Source organism: Peromyscus eremicus, chromosome 23, assembly GCF_949786415.1.
Source record: "Peromyscus eremicus chromosome 23, PerEre_H2_v1, whole genome shotgun sequence".
Lineage (NCBI taxonomy): Eukaryota > Metazoa > Chordata > Mammalia > Rodentia > Cricetidae > Peromyscus > Peromyscus eremicus.
In genome coordinates, this window is record NC_081438.1 from 5,411,802 (window position 1) to 5,430,412 (window position 18,611).

Consider the following 18,611-nt stretch of genomic DNA (forward strand, 5'->3'; position numbering starts at 1 on the left):
ACCCATTTAAAGGAAGAAGGAGAGACCTGACTCCACAGAGTTCTTCTCTGACCTCCACATGTGCACTCAAGTGCTCTCTCATCTGTCTCTGTCTCTCTTTCACACAAACAACACACATTAATTAATTGGTTAATTAATTAAAGATTGATTATGTAACTGGATATACCTCATAGGCTGTATTAGGTTCCTGGGACAGATTTAGCATGTAGTTTATACAGTTAACATGGAGGATTGTAGGCTCCAGCTACCTTTGCCTGGGGCAACACAACACTGTCTGCATCCCTCAGACCCAAGCCCAGGAGCAATGTCTAGATCTTCTTATAACCCCAAAGCATCCACGGGGGAGGGACTTGTGCCCATCACTGACTTAAGCTTGTTGGGGTGTTGAGCTAGCCCTTTCTCTGTGCCTCTGTGGCAGCACTGATTCAGGCTCTGTCACCATCTACAGCAGCTCTGCAGGTCGGGACTGTGTGTGAGGGTGCACATATTCTACTTCTGTGCTACACACACAGTAGTCACAGGCCCCGTGTGCTGACTGGACACTGTCAGAGCACAGCTACAGGACTATAAAGAGACGTCACTGAGTCCTCTCCTCACTCAAGATGAAACTTTTTCGGCTGGTCGCCATGGTCACAGGAAGAACCCTTATGCCCTCTGAGTGCCCACCATCTCCCTTGTCTTCAATGCACAGCCAGCTGGTCACACCTGAAGTTCTGGTTTGGGGTTCCCATACAGTCTAGTAGTCTGTGGGTTGAGGTCCATGCTCACCACATGTCCACAACATCTGGCACCTTTACCCTCTTAGTTAACTCAGATGACTCCTTAGGAAAGTCCACTACAGTCACCTATGCAAGCAATGACACCCCTTCTGTCTCTGCCGTATTGAACCAGCACCCATTTTCTGGGGCATAAGGTCCCCTGACAATGTGATTTTTCTTTTCCTTTTAATAATATTGACCTATATTTTATGTATATGAGCCCTTTGCCTGCATGTGTGTGTGTAAAATATGTGTGAGCAGTGCCTACAGAGGCAGACGGCAGTGGTGGGGGTGTTCTGATCCTTCAGAACTGGGGTCATAGGCAGATGTGAACTGCCTCGTGGCTGCTGGACCTGAGCCTGGGTCCCACACAAGCTCAACAAGTGCTCCCGACTGCAGAGCCACCTCTCTAGCCCTGATTATTATTTTTACAGGATTATATAATTTTGGCTCAGGATGTCCTCCAACTCAACATTCTAGCCAAGACTTACCTCAGCCTCCCAAGTGTTAGGATTACATACAGAAGTATAAAGAGAGAAGTCACTTGAATCCTCCACACACTTAGAATGAAACTCCTTCTGCTGGTCACTCTGCTCACAGGTAGGACCCTTGTCCCCTCTGGGTGACCCCCCCATCTCCCTTGTCTTCAATGAACAGTTCCCCAATGGTCACACCTGAAGGTCTTGTTTAGGGTTGCAATTCTTTTCCCCCCCGGCATTTTACACGAGAGTTTTTTTTTTTTTTTTTCCTAATACCGATGACTGTCCTGGAATTCACTCTATAGACCATCTTGGCTTTGAACTCAGATTTTAACCTGCCTCAGCCAGCAGCATGCTGGGATTACACAGGGTGTGTTCCACTCTATCTGTCTCCTGCATTTTAACGGTGACCAAGTATGCCACTGCATTTTGAATCCTGATCATTTTCCTACTCATCAGGTGATGAGCAGTTTATTGTGTCAAATGCTGACATTACAATGATGATCTGACCAATAATCTTGTCCATGAGCTGTGCATGGCTATACAACAGATTCCTTTTAATTCTTCCAGTGTAAAACAGTGAGCATGTGTTGGCTGCTTCTCTGGCTCAAGGTCTCAGCTAGAACTATGATGAATCTCATTGCTGGCTAAGGCTAGGGTTTCACCTAGGCTTGAGTAGGGGTTGGGCAGCTTCCAAACTCAAGAGATGGTTGGAATGTTGGGTTATGGAACTAAGAGTTCAGTTTGTCCCTGGCTGCTGACTGGAGAGTGTTCTCAGCTCCTCAACACAGGGACCACAGGGCAGCTCACAGTGTGGCGGCTGTCTGTCCTGACAGTGAGAAATGAGCAGGCAAGCAAGGCAAAAGGCAATGTCTATAGAATTTAGTCCTGGGGAGTCAGCCCAGCCAGGTACAGTGGTGTTCGTTTATAATCCTACTACACGAAAGGCTGAGGCCAGAGGTTTCCTACAGAGTCCGAGACTAGTGTGGGAGACAGGGAAACTCCCTATCTCAAATAGGTAGACAGCTTCCTGCACAGGTCAGGTGACTTCAGTTTGCTCTACAATACCTACATAGTAGAGAGAGAAAACCATCTCCCTATACTGGCCTCCTCCTGGGTAGCATGATATTTATGAGTGTTAACAAGTGCATGCCTGTAAACCTATATGCAGGCAAGCACACACGTGCACACACACACACACACACACACACACACACACACACACTGCTCTCCTGATGCAGCAGCTGGTAGGAGTCAGGAGGAAGCTAGCAGCAGGCATCAGACATCTGGTAAACCAGGTGGGATTGATGGAGTTTGCTGTGCATTCTTGCAGCAAGCACTACTGCACACAGCATCAGCCGTCGGTCTTTGCTGCAGTTCTATGATATGATCAAGTGCACCATCCCTGAGAGTCATCCTTTGGCGCAATTCAATGACTATGGCTGCTACTGTGGCTATGGGGGCTCAGGCACCCCCGTGGATGAGTTAGACAGGTGAGTGATCCATGTGGTGGGAGACTGGAGTGTCTGGGTTGGTGGGGACAGGACACAAGCAGACATCTCTTGAGGCACAAATAGGAAACATGCACATTCACCAGACAAAATATGTTTTGTTTAGTTTCTTTATTATTTTTGTTTTTTAGTTTCCAAACAGGGGTTCTCTGTGTAGCCCTAGGTTTCCTGGAATTCCATCTGGAGACCAGGCTGAACTTGACCTCAGAGATCCATCTGCCTCTGCATACCAAGTACTGGGATTATTGGTAGACACCACCACACTCCAAAGAAGTTGCTTTCAATAAATATATGCTTAATAGAAATCACAGACTCTGAAGCCTCAGGATGATTTCTTCTGGAACATCATGTTTAAGTCATCCTCACATGTTTGAGAAAGACTGAAAGTGAGAACTGACCTCCTGTAGGTCCATACTCCTCCCTCAGCTGTTCCTTCCTCTCTCCAGGTGCTGCCAGACTCATGACAATTGCTATGGTCAGGCCATGAAGATGGAAAGCTGCAAATTCCTCATAGACAACCCCTACAGCAGCTGCTACTCATACTCCTGCTCTGGGAATGAGGTCACCTGCAGTGGTAGGTCTACCCTCTGGGACCTCTGGATTCTGCTTGTCCCTCTTGTGTTTGGAAGGGACAGGGAAGTAACGAGGACAGTCACCATGTAGTGGTCATTTCCTTGGTCTCATGTGACCTCACAACAACCTTATCAGGTAGATACTAAAATATAGATGAGGTCACTGATGAGGAAGATGAGGAAGGCAGGGTCACTTGGCCAAGGTCACCCAGCGTAGAAGTGATGACATTTGGTTCTGGAACACAGATCTACACCATTCCAAAGCCTCTGTTTAAAAACATTTCAAGATTTTATGTATTTCTGGGGGAGACGTTTCTGTGCCACAACACAGGTGTGCAGGTCTGAGGACAACTTGCAGAAGTCTGTTCCCTCTTTCAACCATGTGAGTCCTGGGGATAGAACTTGGGTTCAGACTTGGCAGCAAGTGCCTTTATTCCCTGAGCCATCTTGCCTGCCCAAAGCCTCTCCTGTTAGCTGCTGAGTTATACTGATTCCATACTGACTAAACAACTGAAAGCTTCATCATTGTTTATAAGCCAGATATGGGAGTAAACACCTATGTAGTGCAAAATTTATCATTCCCATTTTAAAAGTGAGATTTTAGAGGGCTGGGAATATAGATGAGTTGTTAGATAGCTTGTCTAGCATGCACAGAGCCCTCTTCCTCCTCCAGAATCCATACATTGAGTGTGGTGGTGCATACCTGCAATCCAGCACTTGGTGGAGACAGGAGGATTGTCTTCAATTATATAATTTTATATGTGGCAGTTCATATTTGTATTTTTTTTTATTTTTTTGAGACAGAGTTTCTCTTTGGAGCTTGCCCTGGAACTTGCTCTGTAGACTAGGCTGACCTCAAACTCAGAGAGATCCACCTTCCTCTGCCTCCCAAGTGCTGGGATTAAAGGCATGTGCCACCATGGTCTGGCTGATAATTGTAGTTTTCTAGGTTTTAGGATTAAATATATGTGTTTATTTTTATGTATAGGAATGAGTTGGCATCCCGTGTCTTCTTCAGTCACTCTCCACCATGTCTTTAGAGCCTGGGTCTCTCAGTAAACATGACACTCACCTTTAGCTAGCTTGAATGAGCAACAAGTTTTGGGGATCTGTGCTCTCTAATTCCCAATAGAGTTATAGATGCCCAAGCACACCTTGATATTTCCATGGTCTCTGGGCATCCTAGGTCAGGCCCTCATGATTATATGTCGACCGCTTTACCAACTGTGCCATCTCCCAGCCACAACAACTAATGCTCTTATTATAAGTGTGTTCCAGCAATTTGGACAACCCAATGGACTTCTGTGTGCTCTGTCTCTCAGCCCAAAGCTGCATCAGTGGGAGGGCCACTGGTTCCTTTTGTCTACAGATCATAAGGATCAGGGTCATGGGCTCCACTCAGCTTCCTTTCTTGTTTCTCTCCAGACAAAAACGACCCCTGTGAGGCCTTCATCTGCAACTGTGACCGCGAGGCCGCCATCTGCTTCTCCCAGGCTCCATACATCAAGGAGGACAAAGGCATTAAGTGTTAGACTAACCACCTCAGTTACTGCCTACACCATCCCTGCCTGCCTGGTTGTGGTCACTACTCACTGCCCCTCTAATAAAGCACATATAGAAAGAACTCAGCTTTGGGTGATTGTAGTCTCTGTCTACCAAACATAACTAGATCCCCAGAGAACATCATCCTGTCTATTCCTGGAAACTGAATTTAATGGGAAAGACTTTTCTACAAAGTAAGAACCTTGAAGAGTGGGTGATGATTCCAGCCATGCCTTTCATCCCAGCATTCTGGGATGCAAGAGCAGAGGCAGAGGTGGGAAATCTCTGGAGTTCCTGGCAAACCTGGTCTAAATGCAGGTCCCAGGACATCCAGGACTGTAAAGGAAACCCTGTCTCAAAAACTAAAAAAAAAAAAAAATTCAAATAAAGAAGAAGCCAGCCTGAGATACATAGTTGGGTAAAGGTGACAGAAGGGGGAAGAGAGTGGAGGGATATGGAAGGGAAATGGATAAGAAAGGAGGGGTGTGGTAGGAAGTGAAGGAAAAAAAGACAAAGAGTGAGGAGAGGAGAGAAGAGAGAAAGATTCTTGCTCTAAAAATTCTGGACTCACTGGGTGGTGTCCATGCATGCCTTTATTCCCTGCACTGAGATGTGGAGATAGGCAGATCTTTGTAAGCTGGAGTCCAGCCAGGTCTATAGAGCCAGTTCCAGGACAGACTCCAGAGCTACAGAAAACCCTGTCTCAAAAAAAAAGTGCCCTCCCCCTGCCCCACCCTCCCAAAAGACAACTGGACTCAAACACTTGTGCTGCGCTATCATCACAAGAAATTGGATATAGGGTCTGGAAAGATCGCTTAGATGTTAAGAGCGCTATCTGCTCTTCCAGAGGTTCTGAGTTCAATTCCCAGCAACCACATGGTGATTCACAAACCATCTGTAAGAGATCTGGTGCCCTCTTCTGGCCTGCAGGAGACAACCAACTAAACTCACCCACTGCATGATTTTTTTCCAGTGGTGAGGTGAGAAGTGGGGAAAAGGAGGTGCTGGGGTGATAAGTTAGAGGGACGTGAGAGATGGCCAAACCCAGAGGCCAGAGGGCACTGGGCCAGCAGACACCGTTTGCCAGCCACATGTGGTGGTTGTTGAGGACTGAACTCCTGGTCCTCAGCAAGAGCAGAAAGTGCTCTCACCTGCTCAGGAGGAGTATTACCCAAAGAAACCTGTCTTAACACAAAAACAAAAACAAAAACAAAAAATATGAGAAGAAGCCAGTGTGAGATAATCAGCGGTCAGAGTGGACAGAAAAGGGATGGAGAGGGGGAGCTGAGGCAGGGAAAGGTACAGGAGAGGAGGGGAGGGATGTTGTGGAATATTATTTGAAGATGTGTTACATTTGTTTATGCTGTGGAACATTTTTTAATGATGCAAAAAGGTGTTTCATTCTTTTCTTATGCTTTTTTTATTTAAACTTATCTTTTTTATTTACAATTATTTTTTATTTCACATACCAACCACAGATCCCCCATCTCATCTCTCTTCCTGCTCTCCCCCACAGCCTCCTCCCCTCACTCCCCTTCCCCTCCTCTAATAGGGTAAGGCCTCCCATGGGGGGGTCAGTAAAACCTGATACATTCAGTTGAGGAAGGATCTAGGCACTTCCCCCTGAATCAAGGCTGTGCAAGTTGTCCCACCATAGGTAATGGGCTCCAATTGCCAGCTCATGCACAAGGGACAGATCCTAATCCCACTGCCATGGGCCCCTCACACAGACCAAGCTACACAACTCCTGTATGCAGAGGCCTAGTCCAGTCCCATGGAGGTTCCACAGCTGTCAGTCTAAAGTTTGTATGTTCCTATGAGCTTGGTTCAGTTATCGCTGTAGATAATATCCCCATCATGATCTTGACCCCTCTTGCTCATAGAATCCCTCTTCCCTCTCTTTGACTGGACTCTCAGAGCTCAGCCTGGTTCTTGGCTGTGGATCTCTGCATCTGCTTCCAGGCCGTGATCTTACTATGCTTAGTACTTTGCCTTGTGTTGTATTTCTTTTTGATGTATTTGTTTAACACTGTGAGGCTGTGTTACTGTGCCTGTCTAAACCACCTGATGGTCTAACACATAGCTGGAGGGCCATTAGTGAGGCAAGAGGAAGGATAGGCGGGGCTGTCAGGTAGAAAGAATAAATAGAGGAGAAATCTGGTTGGGGTGAGAAGGAGGAGAAGGAACAAGAGAACATGGAGAGGAAGACACTAGGGGCCAGCCACTGAGTATGTGTGAAAGTAAGATATACAGATGTAAGCAAAGGAAAAAGCCCAGAGGCACAAGGTAGACGGGATAATTTAAGTTAAGGAAAGCTGACTACAAATAAGCCAAGCTAAGGCTGGGCATTTATAAGTAATAGCAAGTCTTTATGTGTATTATTTATAAGGAGCTGAGTGTTGGCCCCCAAAAGAGCAAAGAGCCAAAACAGTGAAAGACTAAACAATAGGAACAACGTTTTGGAGGACCAACGTGGGCTGTATTTACATAGGGCCTGAGAAAGCTCTGAAAAAAAAAAGCGGATAGTGCTCCTTGGAGGGCTTCTATGGGACAGTGAGCTCTTGAGCAACCAGTCCGTTAAGTAGGAACAAAAAGTAAGTAAAAACACCTGCCACAGTGCAAGCATTGGCATTTGGCATTCTAGAGTTCTAGAAGCCTGAATGCTGTTCCTGGTCAGATGAACCTCTGATATCAGGCTGAGACCTTTAAACTTGTCTCTCATGAACAGAGAAGAGGGCAGAGCCAGTTGGAAGAGCAGCATGAATAGCAGCCTTAACACTTAGCAGTTTTGTGCTCATGCAGATAAAAAAAAGGCTAATAGAAATGCAGTAAAAGAGATTCAGATGTAAAATCTCTAAACACTTCCAGTGTGTTTAACAATGTGAGTGGGCTTATGAATAGAAAAAGGGTACATCCATAGAAAAAAATAAATAGTTTAGAAATTAAGCCTTGGGCCTCGTGGTGTTGGGGCACACCATTAATCCCAGCACTCTGGTGGCTGAGGCAGGAAAATCTCTGTGAGTTTGAGGCCAGCCTTGTCTACAAAGTGAGTTCTAAGACATTCACAAAACTACACCAAGAAACCCTGTCTCCAAAAGTCAAAAAAAAAAAAAGTTGGTAGTTTATCTATAATAATCAAACTTGTAGTCACATTAGGTATGTTCTCAAGGTTAAATAGGTATATTTTAGACAGATGATTTTTAAACACTTTGAAGATGTACAGAATATGGCATTTAAGATGTTTAATTCCCTAAGGCTTTTCATGACAATGAGACACATCTGCTCCTGGCAGCATCAATTTACTTCAAAGAAAATGATGGGCATCAAAGAAGTTCATAGGAGTTTGCCTTCAAGGTGGCAAAGGTAGCCATTTGGACAAGGAATTGCTTTTTTCTTGACTGCTTGACTGTATGTTGTATAAACTGTACATGCAAGACCCAAGGAAAGTGACTGCTGAACTTTGCTAACACAAGGCACAATGATCCTTCAGGGTTCCTGCTTCCCAGAAGAGTCTGCCAGACACTCTGCAGGACACAGAGGAAAGCAACTGACAAACTTTGCCAGTGGGAGGCAGGACAGTAAGTCAAATTTCCTGCTACACTGAAAAGTCTGCCAGATATTCTGGACCTGTGGCCTGAAGATGGATGCACAAACGTTTGAAAGGACCAGAAGACACCATAACAGGCTGTCAGTCTTCTCTCAGAGATCAGGCCTCAGTTTCAGTTTCCTGAGACTTGAGCAAGCAGTTTCTGGGAGGGCCATGAACAAAAGACATATAGTCCTTGCAGTAGCTCCCTTTCTGCATGTACTCAGACTGCTCAAGGTTGAGCCAATTGTTTACTGTCTGTGACCCCTCACCAACTCAGAGCTACATGGATGAGACAAGGACAGAGCCTGGGCCACTGAGTCAGTCCCCGCAGTCAGTACTTGCTTGGCCAGCATCCCTCCATGGCAGCTGAAGGACAAGCCTGTGACTTGTCCAGGCCTGCCCCCAAATGGATAACATTAACCCCCAACTCACCCTACCCAGTTAAATGTTACTAACATGATTGCCACTTGCATAAACCAATCGTGAGTCTGTTCCTATATTTTCTGTAGACCCCAAGCCCGTCCTGCTTTGAAAACCCTACCCCATTGTTACTCAGGGTCTCTCCTGCTCTGCTGCTGAGTCAGATTGATGGAGAGTTCTAAGAAAACTCAAAATAAAAAAGACTCTTACCTTTTGTGTCTGATTTGAGGCCTTGGTGGTCCTTGGGGACATCTGGGTACAACAATTGATCAGGAACTTTGAGTGACTGTCCAGACAGTCAGATGTCTCTGTCATTTCTAGAGATTTGGAAGTTGTTTTCAATGCACTTCCTGTTTACTCTGGGGTCTTGGATGGAGTTGAAGACTAGATAGTTATAGTTGCAATTTTCATTAATTATGATAGAAAGTAAATTAGGTATAAAACTTTGGAGTAACTAAGATGACATGATGGTGGAGTGTTTTCTCTGAATTTGCTAAATACAAATGGACTGAACTTTGTAAATGTAATTCTTACTTGATAACTGCTTTGTTGTATATAGTTTATCTATGTTAACCTTAAAACCTTTCCTGTTTATTTAGACAAAAGGGGGAACTGTTGTGGAATATTATTAGAAGATGTGTTTCATTTGTTTATGCTGTAGAATGTTTGTTTTAATGATGCAAAGATGTGTTGCATTCTTTTATGTGGCATTTGTTCAACTCTGTGAAGCTTTGTTTTTTGCCTGCCTAAAACATCTGATGGTCTAATAAAGAACTGGCCAATAGCAAGGCATGAGAAAGGATAGGTGGGTCTGGCAGGCAGAGAGAATAAAGAGAGGAGAAATCTGGAAGGAAGGGAAGAAGAAGGAGAAGGAGCAAGAGAACAAGGAGAGGAGGATGCTAGGGGCCAGCCACCCAGCCACACAGCCACACAGCCATACAGTCAACCACAGAGTAAGTGTGAAAGTAAGATATACAGAAGTAGGAAATGAAAAATTCCAGAGGCAAAAGGCAGACTGGATAATTTAAATTAAGGAAAGCTGGCTATAAACAAGCCAAGCTAAGGCCAGACATTAGTAAGTAATAGTAAGTCTCTGTGTGTATTATTTATTTGGGAGCTGAGTAATGGGTCCCCAAAAGAGCAAAGCGACAAAAGGGTTAAAAAGACAACAACAGAGGGGAGGGGTGAAGAGAGAAGGAAAGAGAAGACAGAGGGGTAGGAGGGGAGAGAAGAGAGAAAGAAGCAGTGTCACATGGGCACTAAAGGCAACATCTTGGTCCTAAAAATATTGGACTCAAAGCACTTCTGCTGTGAGCTCATCAAAAAAATTTGATATAGGAAACCAAACTAGACTGACCATAAATGATTCAAAGGCAGGATTACATCCCAGTTGTAGGGAAGAGGGGCTGGCTAGAGAAACCCACCCTGAACCTGGAGCCCAGAATTAGGGAAGGATGGCTCAGATAAGGCCAGTGAAAGAAACACAGTTTAGCTCAGATCAGAGCCATCTCTGCCCCTGTCCAAGTGACTTGTGAAATCAACCAATTACAGGGCAGGACAGTAGAATCCTGGCCCTAGGGCCCAGGACCAGGGAAAGAAACACAGCCTGTGTTTCGGACCTGAGCCAGAGAAGTGAACACTTTATCCCCAAACCCAGAACCCAGGAAATATGCCCTGACTCTGAGACTAGTACCAAAATAACACTCTTGGCCCCTAGAATCAGAGGCAGTGAAAGAAATGTGCCCTGGCCTTAGAGGTAGTGTCAAAAAGCCAAGAAAGGCCAGTGAAAGAAATAGTTTGGCCCTGAAATCAGGGCCATTTCTGCCCCTTGCTCACAAAACTGGCCAATCCCTGGGCAGAAAATAAACTAACCAATCACAGTTGACTCCACCCCCTAGACATCCTATATAAACCGCCCTACCCGGTCAATTGTGAGCTGTTCTCTCCACCCTGGTAGAGGCAGCCACTCTCCTGGACTCCTCCTTCCCAAATAAACCTCTTTCTCAAAAGAGTATTGGGTGAAGACCTTCATTGACAGCTGAACAGAAGAACCTTACTGGGACGTCCCATAGTGGACTGAGCAAGGGGGAGCTGAACAGAAGAACCTTGCTGGGACGTCCCATAGTGGACTGAGCAAGGGGGAGCTGAACAGAAGAACCTTGCTGGGATGTCCCATAGTGGACTGAGCAAGGAGGAGCTGAACAGAAGAACCTTACTGGGACATCCCATAGTGGACTGAGCAAGGGGGAGCTGAACAGAAGAACCTTGCTGGGACGTCCCATAGTGGACTAAGTGAGAAAGAGCTGGTAACACTGAGCCAGAGATTGTGGCTCTCCAGGAGAGGAGCAGGATTGCTGTGTCCTGCGGGGAAACCATTCCCCACATACCATCATACCAGGTATATCCTGACTTTCCTGAAGAGTCAGGATACCCTTCCTTGCTGAAGCAGTTCCAGGCCTGACTCTCCCGAGAAGTCAGAAAACCTTCCTTTCCAAGGTTGGGCTGTTTCTTTGCAGTCTCAGCCATCAGAGCTATGCTAAACAGCTCCAGGTGTCCGGGACACCTTCAGGGCAGAGCTCTTGTTCTGAGTAGCTCTGAGGTGTCTGGGATACCTCGCCCTCTAGGGCTGAACTGTCTCCTCACAGTTTCAGCCATCAATTTACTAACATTTGGTGCCAAAACCCGGGACACTGAAACCAGAGTTTTTGCAGTTTATTTACACCAGTGACCTTCCAGTCTTCACTTTGCCTAAACACATGTCAGAGGATTATTGTCCCAGTAAAGTACACAGCAGCCTAACTTTTTCCAAGAAACAAAAGAGAGAACATCCTCTTTCCTACCTTTCTCTATCACCCAACCCCATAGGTGAAGCCAGGTTAATCTCTGGCTTTCTGATCAAGAGGATTTAGAAATGAGATGTCTCATTGGCTACATGGTTTTCTCTTTTCTTTAGTGAACAGCTGCCCAGTCATCAGCCTTTTCACCCCTAACCTCATCTCCACCCTTGACTCAAACTCAGGTCTCACCCCTCTCAAGGTCAGGCCTGGTGAGCAACAGGTGCAGCTACAGCCTCCTGCCCAGGCACAGTGACTGGTGGTAGCTGGTAGTGGCTGTCCAGAGTCCTGCTGGAATAGTAGGGGGATATTGAGTATGGAGAAAACTAACTCAACTCACCCCTTACATGGTTTTTATCCAGGGAAGAGGTGAGTAGTGGGGGAAAAGAGGTGCTAGGATGCCAAGTTACAGGGTACATGACAGAGGGTCAAACGCAGAGGCAAGAGGGCATTGGCCCAGCAGACATTGTTCACAAGCCACCATGTGGTTGCTGAGAATAGAAGCCTGGCCCTCAGCAAGAGCAGAAAGTGCTCTTAAGTGCTAACCATCTCTCCAGGCCCTGCAATAGTTGATTGTCAGCTTCACACACTGGGTAGGGAGAGCCTGAGTTGGAGGATTGCCTGCATCATAGTGGCCTGTGGGCACATCTGTTGTGAAGCCATTTGCTGTCTGTCTTTTTAAAATTTTTTTTGACAGTGTTTCTTTGTGTATCTCTGGCTGTCCTTAAATTCACTCTGAGACCAGACTAGCCTGAAACTCAGATATTCGCCTGCCTCTGCCTCCTGAGTGTTGACATTAAAGGCATGCACCACCACCACTACCACCACCTGCCTACATTTCTAGTTTTAAAATGAAGTTTGTAGGTTAGTGAGATACAGCCTACAATACAAGTCTGTTGACCTGAGTTTATTCCTGGAACCCATTTAAAGGAAGAAGGAGAGACCTGACTCCACAGAGTTCTTCTCTGACCTCCACATGTGCACTCAAGTGCTCTCTCTGTCTCTGTCTCTCTTTCACACAAACAACACACATTAATTAATTGCTTAACTAATTAAAGATTAAATATGTAATTGGACCTACTCCATAGGCTGTGTCATGTTCTTGGGACAGTATTAGCATGTATTTTATACAGTTAACATTTAGGAGTGTAGGGGCCAGCTCCTCCTGCCTGGGGCAACAGGTTACTCTCTGCATCCCTCACACCCAACCCCAGAAGCAATGTCTATATCTCCTTATGGCATTAAAGGTTCCATGGGTGAGGGACTTGACACTTTGCCAGTCACTGACTTGAGCTGGTTGGGATGTTGAGCTAGCCCTTTCTCCGTGCCTCTATGACAGCACTGATTCAGGCTCAGTCACTATCTACAGTAGCTCTGCAGGTTGGGACTGTGTGTGAGGGTGAACATATTCTACTTCTGTGCTACACACACAGTAGTCACAGGCCCCGTGTGCTGACTGGACACTGTCAGAGCACAGCTACAGGACTATAAAGAGAAGTCACTGAGTCCTCCCCTCACTCAAGATGAAACTGCTTCTGCTGGTCACTCTGCTCACATGTAGGACCCATGTCCCCTCTGGGTGCCTCACCATCTCCCTCATCTTCATTGACAGTTTCCCAGTTGTCACATCTGAAGTTCTTGTTTATGGTTGCAATTCTATTTTTTTTCCTGGCATTTTACATGAGAGGGTTTCTTTGAATAGTGATGGCTGGTTTGGAATTCACTCTATAGACCATCCTGGCTTGAACTCAGATATTCACCTGCGTCAGCATCCAGAGTGTTGGGATTATATTGTGTGTGTTCCACTCTACCTGGCTTCTCCTTCATTTTAATGGTGACCAAGTATCCCACTGCATTCTGAATCCTGGCTTATTTACCTACTCCTCAGCTGATGAACAGTTTGTTGTGTCAAATGCAGACATTACAATGATGATCTGACCATTAGCCTTGTCTATGAGCTGTGCATGGCCATACAACAGATTCCTTCTAATTCTTCCAGTGTAAAACAATCAGCATGTGTTGGCTGCTTCTCTGGCTCAAGGTCTCAGCTAGAACTGTGATGAATCCCACTGCTGGCTAAGGCTAGGGTTTCACCTAGGCTTGAGTAGGGGTGGGGCAGCTCTCAAACTCAAGAGATGCTTGGAAAGGAAAAAAGGGTAGGGGTGGGGGGAGAAAAGAAAGACAGGAGGGGAGAGGAGAGAGAAAGATGTAGTGTCACATGGGCACTAAAGCGAACATCTTGTTCTAAAAATACCAGACTTGCTGAGTGGTGTCCATGCAAGCCTTTATTCCCAGCACTGGAGATGCAGGGATAGGCAGATCTTTGCAAGCTGGAATCCAGCCAGGTTTATAGAGCCAGTTCCACAACAGACTCCAAAGCTACAGGAAACCCTGTCTCAAAAAAAAAAGACCCCCCCCCAAAAGAACTGGACTCAAACACTTGTGCTGTGAACTCATCATAAGAAATAGGATACAGGGGCTGGAAAAATGGCTAAGAGGTTAAGAGTGTTAGCTGCTCTTCCAGAGGTCCAGAGTCCAGTTCCTCGCAACCACATTGTGACTCACAAACAATCTATAAGAGATCTGGTGCCCTCTTCTGGCCTGCAGGCATACATTCAGAACACATAATAAATAAGTAAATCTTGGGGATAAAGAAAAGAAGTTGGATATAGGAAACCACACTGGACTGACTGTAAATGACCTGAAGGCAGGATTATATCCTGGTGGACTTCCAGTCTTCACTGTGCCCTAACACATAGCACAGGATAATTGTCCCAGTAAAGTGTACAGCAGCCTAATTTTTTGAACAAAGAAAACAGAACACATCTTCTTCTCTACCTTTCTCTATCATGAGACTCTGAAGGTAAAGCCAGGTTAATCTCTGGTTCCCTAGTCAACCAGGTTTAGGAATAAACTGTCTCATTGTCTGGTTTAAGGCTACATGTTTGTCTGTCATTGTTTTCCTTTAGTGAACAGCTGCCCAGTCTTCCATCTTTCTAACACCAACCCCATCCCCACTGGAGTCACAAAGCTCAGGCCTTGACCCTCCCAAGGTCAGGCCTGGTGAGCAACAGATGCAGGTAGAGTGTCCTGCTCAGTCATAGTATGTGGTGATGTTTTGCTTGTGCTGAAGTGTGATATTTTTTTCGTCTGTTAATAGGTAAAGTTACCTGGAGATCAGAGGTCAAAGCAAGCCAGGAACGGAGTTCAGGTGGTGGTGGCACATGCCCTTGATCCAATCACGCGGCAGGCAGTGTCTCTGTGTGGTTCAGGATGCAGCCAAGTGTGTGACACGTGCCTTTGGTCTCGGTGCCAACCATGGAGACCTGGGGGTCTGTGTGGACGGGCAGTGATGAGGAAGTGATGTGATTGGGCTTGGAGCTGGTGAGAGGGCAGAACAACAGGGCAATGGAAGCTCAGTTTGGACAGGAAGAGGCTCTCTCTCTGTGGAAGCTGACTGTGTGGTGGTAAGCTAAAGCCTAGTCATGGCTATTTGCTCTGATCTCTAAGGCTATTACCTTTGTATTTGGCTCTGTGTTTCTTATTAATAAGACTGTTTAGAAATTTGTCTACATTTGGCACCCATGTGACAAGATTTCATTAAAAACCCATTGGTAGCCGGGCGGTGGTGGCGCACGCCTTTAATCCCAGCACTTGGGAGGCAGAGCCAGGCGGATCTCTGTGAGTTCGAGGCCAGCTTGGGCTACCAAGTGAGTTCCAGGAAAGGCGCAAAGCTACACAGAGAAACCCTGTCTCAAAAAACCAAAAAAAAAAAAAAAAACAAAACAAAACCCATTGGTGTCCTTTCAGGCCAGAGTTTACAGGCCCATGGCCCAGGCAGAGGTACAAGCAGTCCAGCTGCACGCAGTTAGAGCTGCACTTGACCATAGCTACAAGTGGTCCATCTACACACAGCTGGAGCTGCTTGTGGCCAGATCTCCAACTCAGGTGGTCGGAGCTTAAAGGAGCTGGAGCTATAAGGGTCTCAGGCCCGAAACAGCTCAAGCTGGAGCATGTGGCTGGATTTTAGCTTTTAGCTTTTTTCTCTTCTCCTGGTAGGTAGTAGATGCTTTCTCTCTCTCTCTCTGGATTCCCACCTCAGACTGCAACCACTCCAGGTAGCTGTTTTGAAATTCCCTCAGACTTCTACTGTTCTACACAGACTTGGTAAGTCAATTAAGATATCAGATATATTAAAGGGAGAAACTACTTAAAAGTGAAAAAAAAATTTTCCACAATAAAAAAATGGGAAATATCTTTACAATAGACGAAAATTGGTCTTTGTTTGATAAAACATTAGGCAGTCTGAAAATGGAACAATTACATGAGAGGATTAATGTTGATGGGATGTATGTAACTTCAATTATACATATTGGTTTAATTATCCTTATTTTATTATTAAAAAAGTTGGTGAATTTAAGTGCCAAGATAAAAGCTTTAGAAAAACCTGTTAAAATGAATTATAGAGAAATTCAGACTCAGACAGAAGAATTTAAGGGTGAAATTATTTCAGGATTGGACTATAAGGTTACAGAGAGACAGCCTGTTTTCAAACAATCAAACTTAATTTATCTGATAACAATATGGCAACTACCTGATCAAGGGCATGTACAAACTAATTGGTCTCCAGTTGAAATGTTAGATTTGAGGAGATTTAAGGAAGTTATAGTATCATATGGTATGCATTCTCCATTTGTAAACCAAATGTTAAACTCCTGGTCAACTTGTAGTAGGATTATTCCTCAAGACTGGAAAGAATTAGTAAGTGCTGTCCTGGAACCCAGAGCACAATTGCACTGGCGCATGTGGTATAGATATGAGGCTAAGACCATAGAAAGTCAATGGAGAGCTAGAGGTGTGGAAATTTTCCAGGATCAGCTTCTAGGAGAAGGCCAATATGCTTAAATACAAAGACAATGCTTATATGATAATCAAACCTTAATTCTATGCCACATAGCAGCCATGATTGCATGGGACAGACTTGAGGAAACAGGAAAGAAAATTGAGTCATTCACAAAAGTTATACAGGGCCTTAAAGAATCCTTCACAAATTTCTTACAAAGGCTGTCTTCAGCATTAAATAGAATGGTCTCAGATTCAGAAGCTAGACAGATAATAATTGAATCTTTGGCTTTTGAGAACTCAAATTCAGCATGCAAAAGAATAATCAGGCCATTAAAGGTAAGATCTGCACCCTTGGAGGACTGGATCAGGGACACAATTAATGTTGAGTCTCATGGCCATGATGATATGTGGATAGGAGAAGCAATTTCAAAAGGTTTGAGGAATGTCAGATGTTTTGGGTGTGGAAAGCAAGGTTATTTGAAAAGGGAATGTAAACAGGGCATTCCTAGAAAGAATGTTTATTCCAGGAACAACAGCAACAGAATGCCCCTCCCTTCTGGAGTATGCAGAGGGTAAACATTGGACCAACAAATGTAGATCAACAAGGGACAGACAAGGTATTTTTTTTGCCTCTGTCCTTGGGAAACTCCCAGAGGGGCCTCATGCAGGCCCCCACAGCAAACCCAGTTAAGACCTTTCCTGCCACTATAGAAGAAACCCTTACTCAGAAAAATTAAATAACCAAATGCCTATTAAAATGAACCATGCTAGCCGGGTGATGGTGGCACACACCTTTAATCCCAGCACTCGGGAGGCAGAGCCAGGCAGATCTCTGTGAGTTTGAGGCCAGCCTGGGCTACCAAGTGAGTTCCAGGACAGGCACAAAGCTACACAGAGAAACCCTGTCTCGAAAAACCAAAAAAATAAAATAAAATAAAATAAAATAAAATAAAATAAAATAAAATAAAATGAACCATGCTGCTCAGGGTGATAGAACAGCTGAGGTAGAGAGAATAGAAAATTCAGGAGAAACCATAAAGCAATTTTTTTGGCAAACTTCTATAAATAAACAAAGACCAAAATTAAAAGTACGAATAAAGGACACTTTCTTGGATGGTTTAGTAGACACAGGTGCAGACGTGACAATAATTGCACCAGAATTTTGACATCCAAATTGGCCTCTTCAGGAGGTAATTGTTCAGATGTTAGGGATTGGAACATTATATCAAGTGAAACAGAATGCAAGATGGCTCTAATGTATAGGTCTAGAAGAACAGAGAGGAAAATTAAAGCCATATGTGACTAATATAGCCATGAATTTATTCATGGCCGTGAACTATTACAACAATGGAATACTCAGATGAACATTCCTCCAACCTCAGAAACAAATCATAAATTAACATATGTTTGAGAGAAATATTAGAAGGTATTCTTTTTTATTTAAGAAAATTATATATATATATATATATATATATATATATTATATAATTAACTTGATTTCACATATCAGCCACAGATTCCCCCGTCCTCCCTCCTTCCACCTCCCAGCGCTCCCCCCAAATCCACCCCTATTCCCACATCCTCCAAGGCAAGGTCTCCCCTGGGGAGTCAGCCCAGCCTGGTAGACTCAGCTAAGGCAGTTCCAGTCCCCTCCTCCCTACACCAAGGCTGAGCAAAGTGTCCCAGCATAGGCCCCAGGTTCCAAAAAGCCAGCCCATGTGCCAAGGACAGGTCCTAGGTCCTCTGCCTGGGGGCCTCCCAAACAGTTCAAGCTAATCAACTGTCCCACTTATCCAGAGGGCCTGGTCCAGTTCCATGGAAACTCCTAATCCTTGGTTCACAGTTCATGCATTTCCACTAGTTTGGCTATTTGTCCCTATGCTTTTTCCAATCACGGTCTCAATATTTCTTGCTCATACAATTCCTCCTCTCTCTTGCTGATTGGGCTCCCGGAGCTCCACCTGGGGCTCGGCCGTGGATCTCTGCATCAGCTTCCATCAGACACTGGATGTGAGTTCTATCATGACAGCCAGGGTGTTCAGCCATCCAATCACCAGAACA

General features: G+C 45.0%; 1 protein-coding gene across 1 annotated transcript; it reads left to right on the forward strand.

Annotated features, from left to right (window-relative positions):
• Nucleotides 1–1,324: 1,324 nt before the first annotated feature.
• Nucleotides 1,325–4,852, forward strand: LOC131898552 (phospholipase A2-like). Its single transcript, XM_059249744.1, has 4 exons — nt 1,325–1,358; nt 2,571–2,730; nt 3,195–3,322; nt 4,746–4,852. Exons 1-4 carry the CDS (start codon nt 1,325–1,327, stop codon nt 4,850–4,852), a joined length of 429 nt encoding a protein of 142 aa, XP_059105727.1.
• The last annotated feature ends 13,759 nt before the right edge of the window (nt 4,853–18,611 follow it).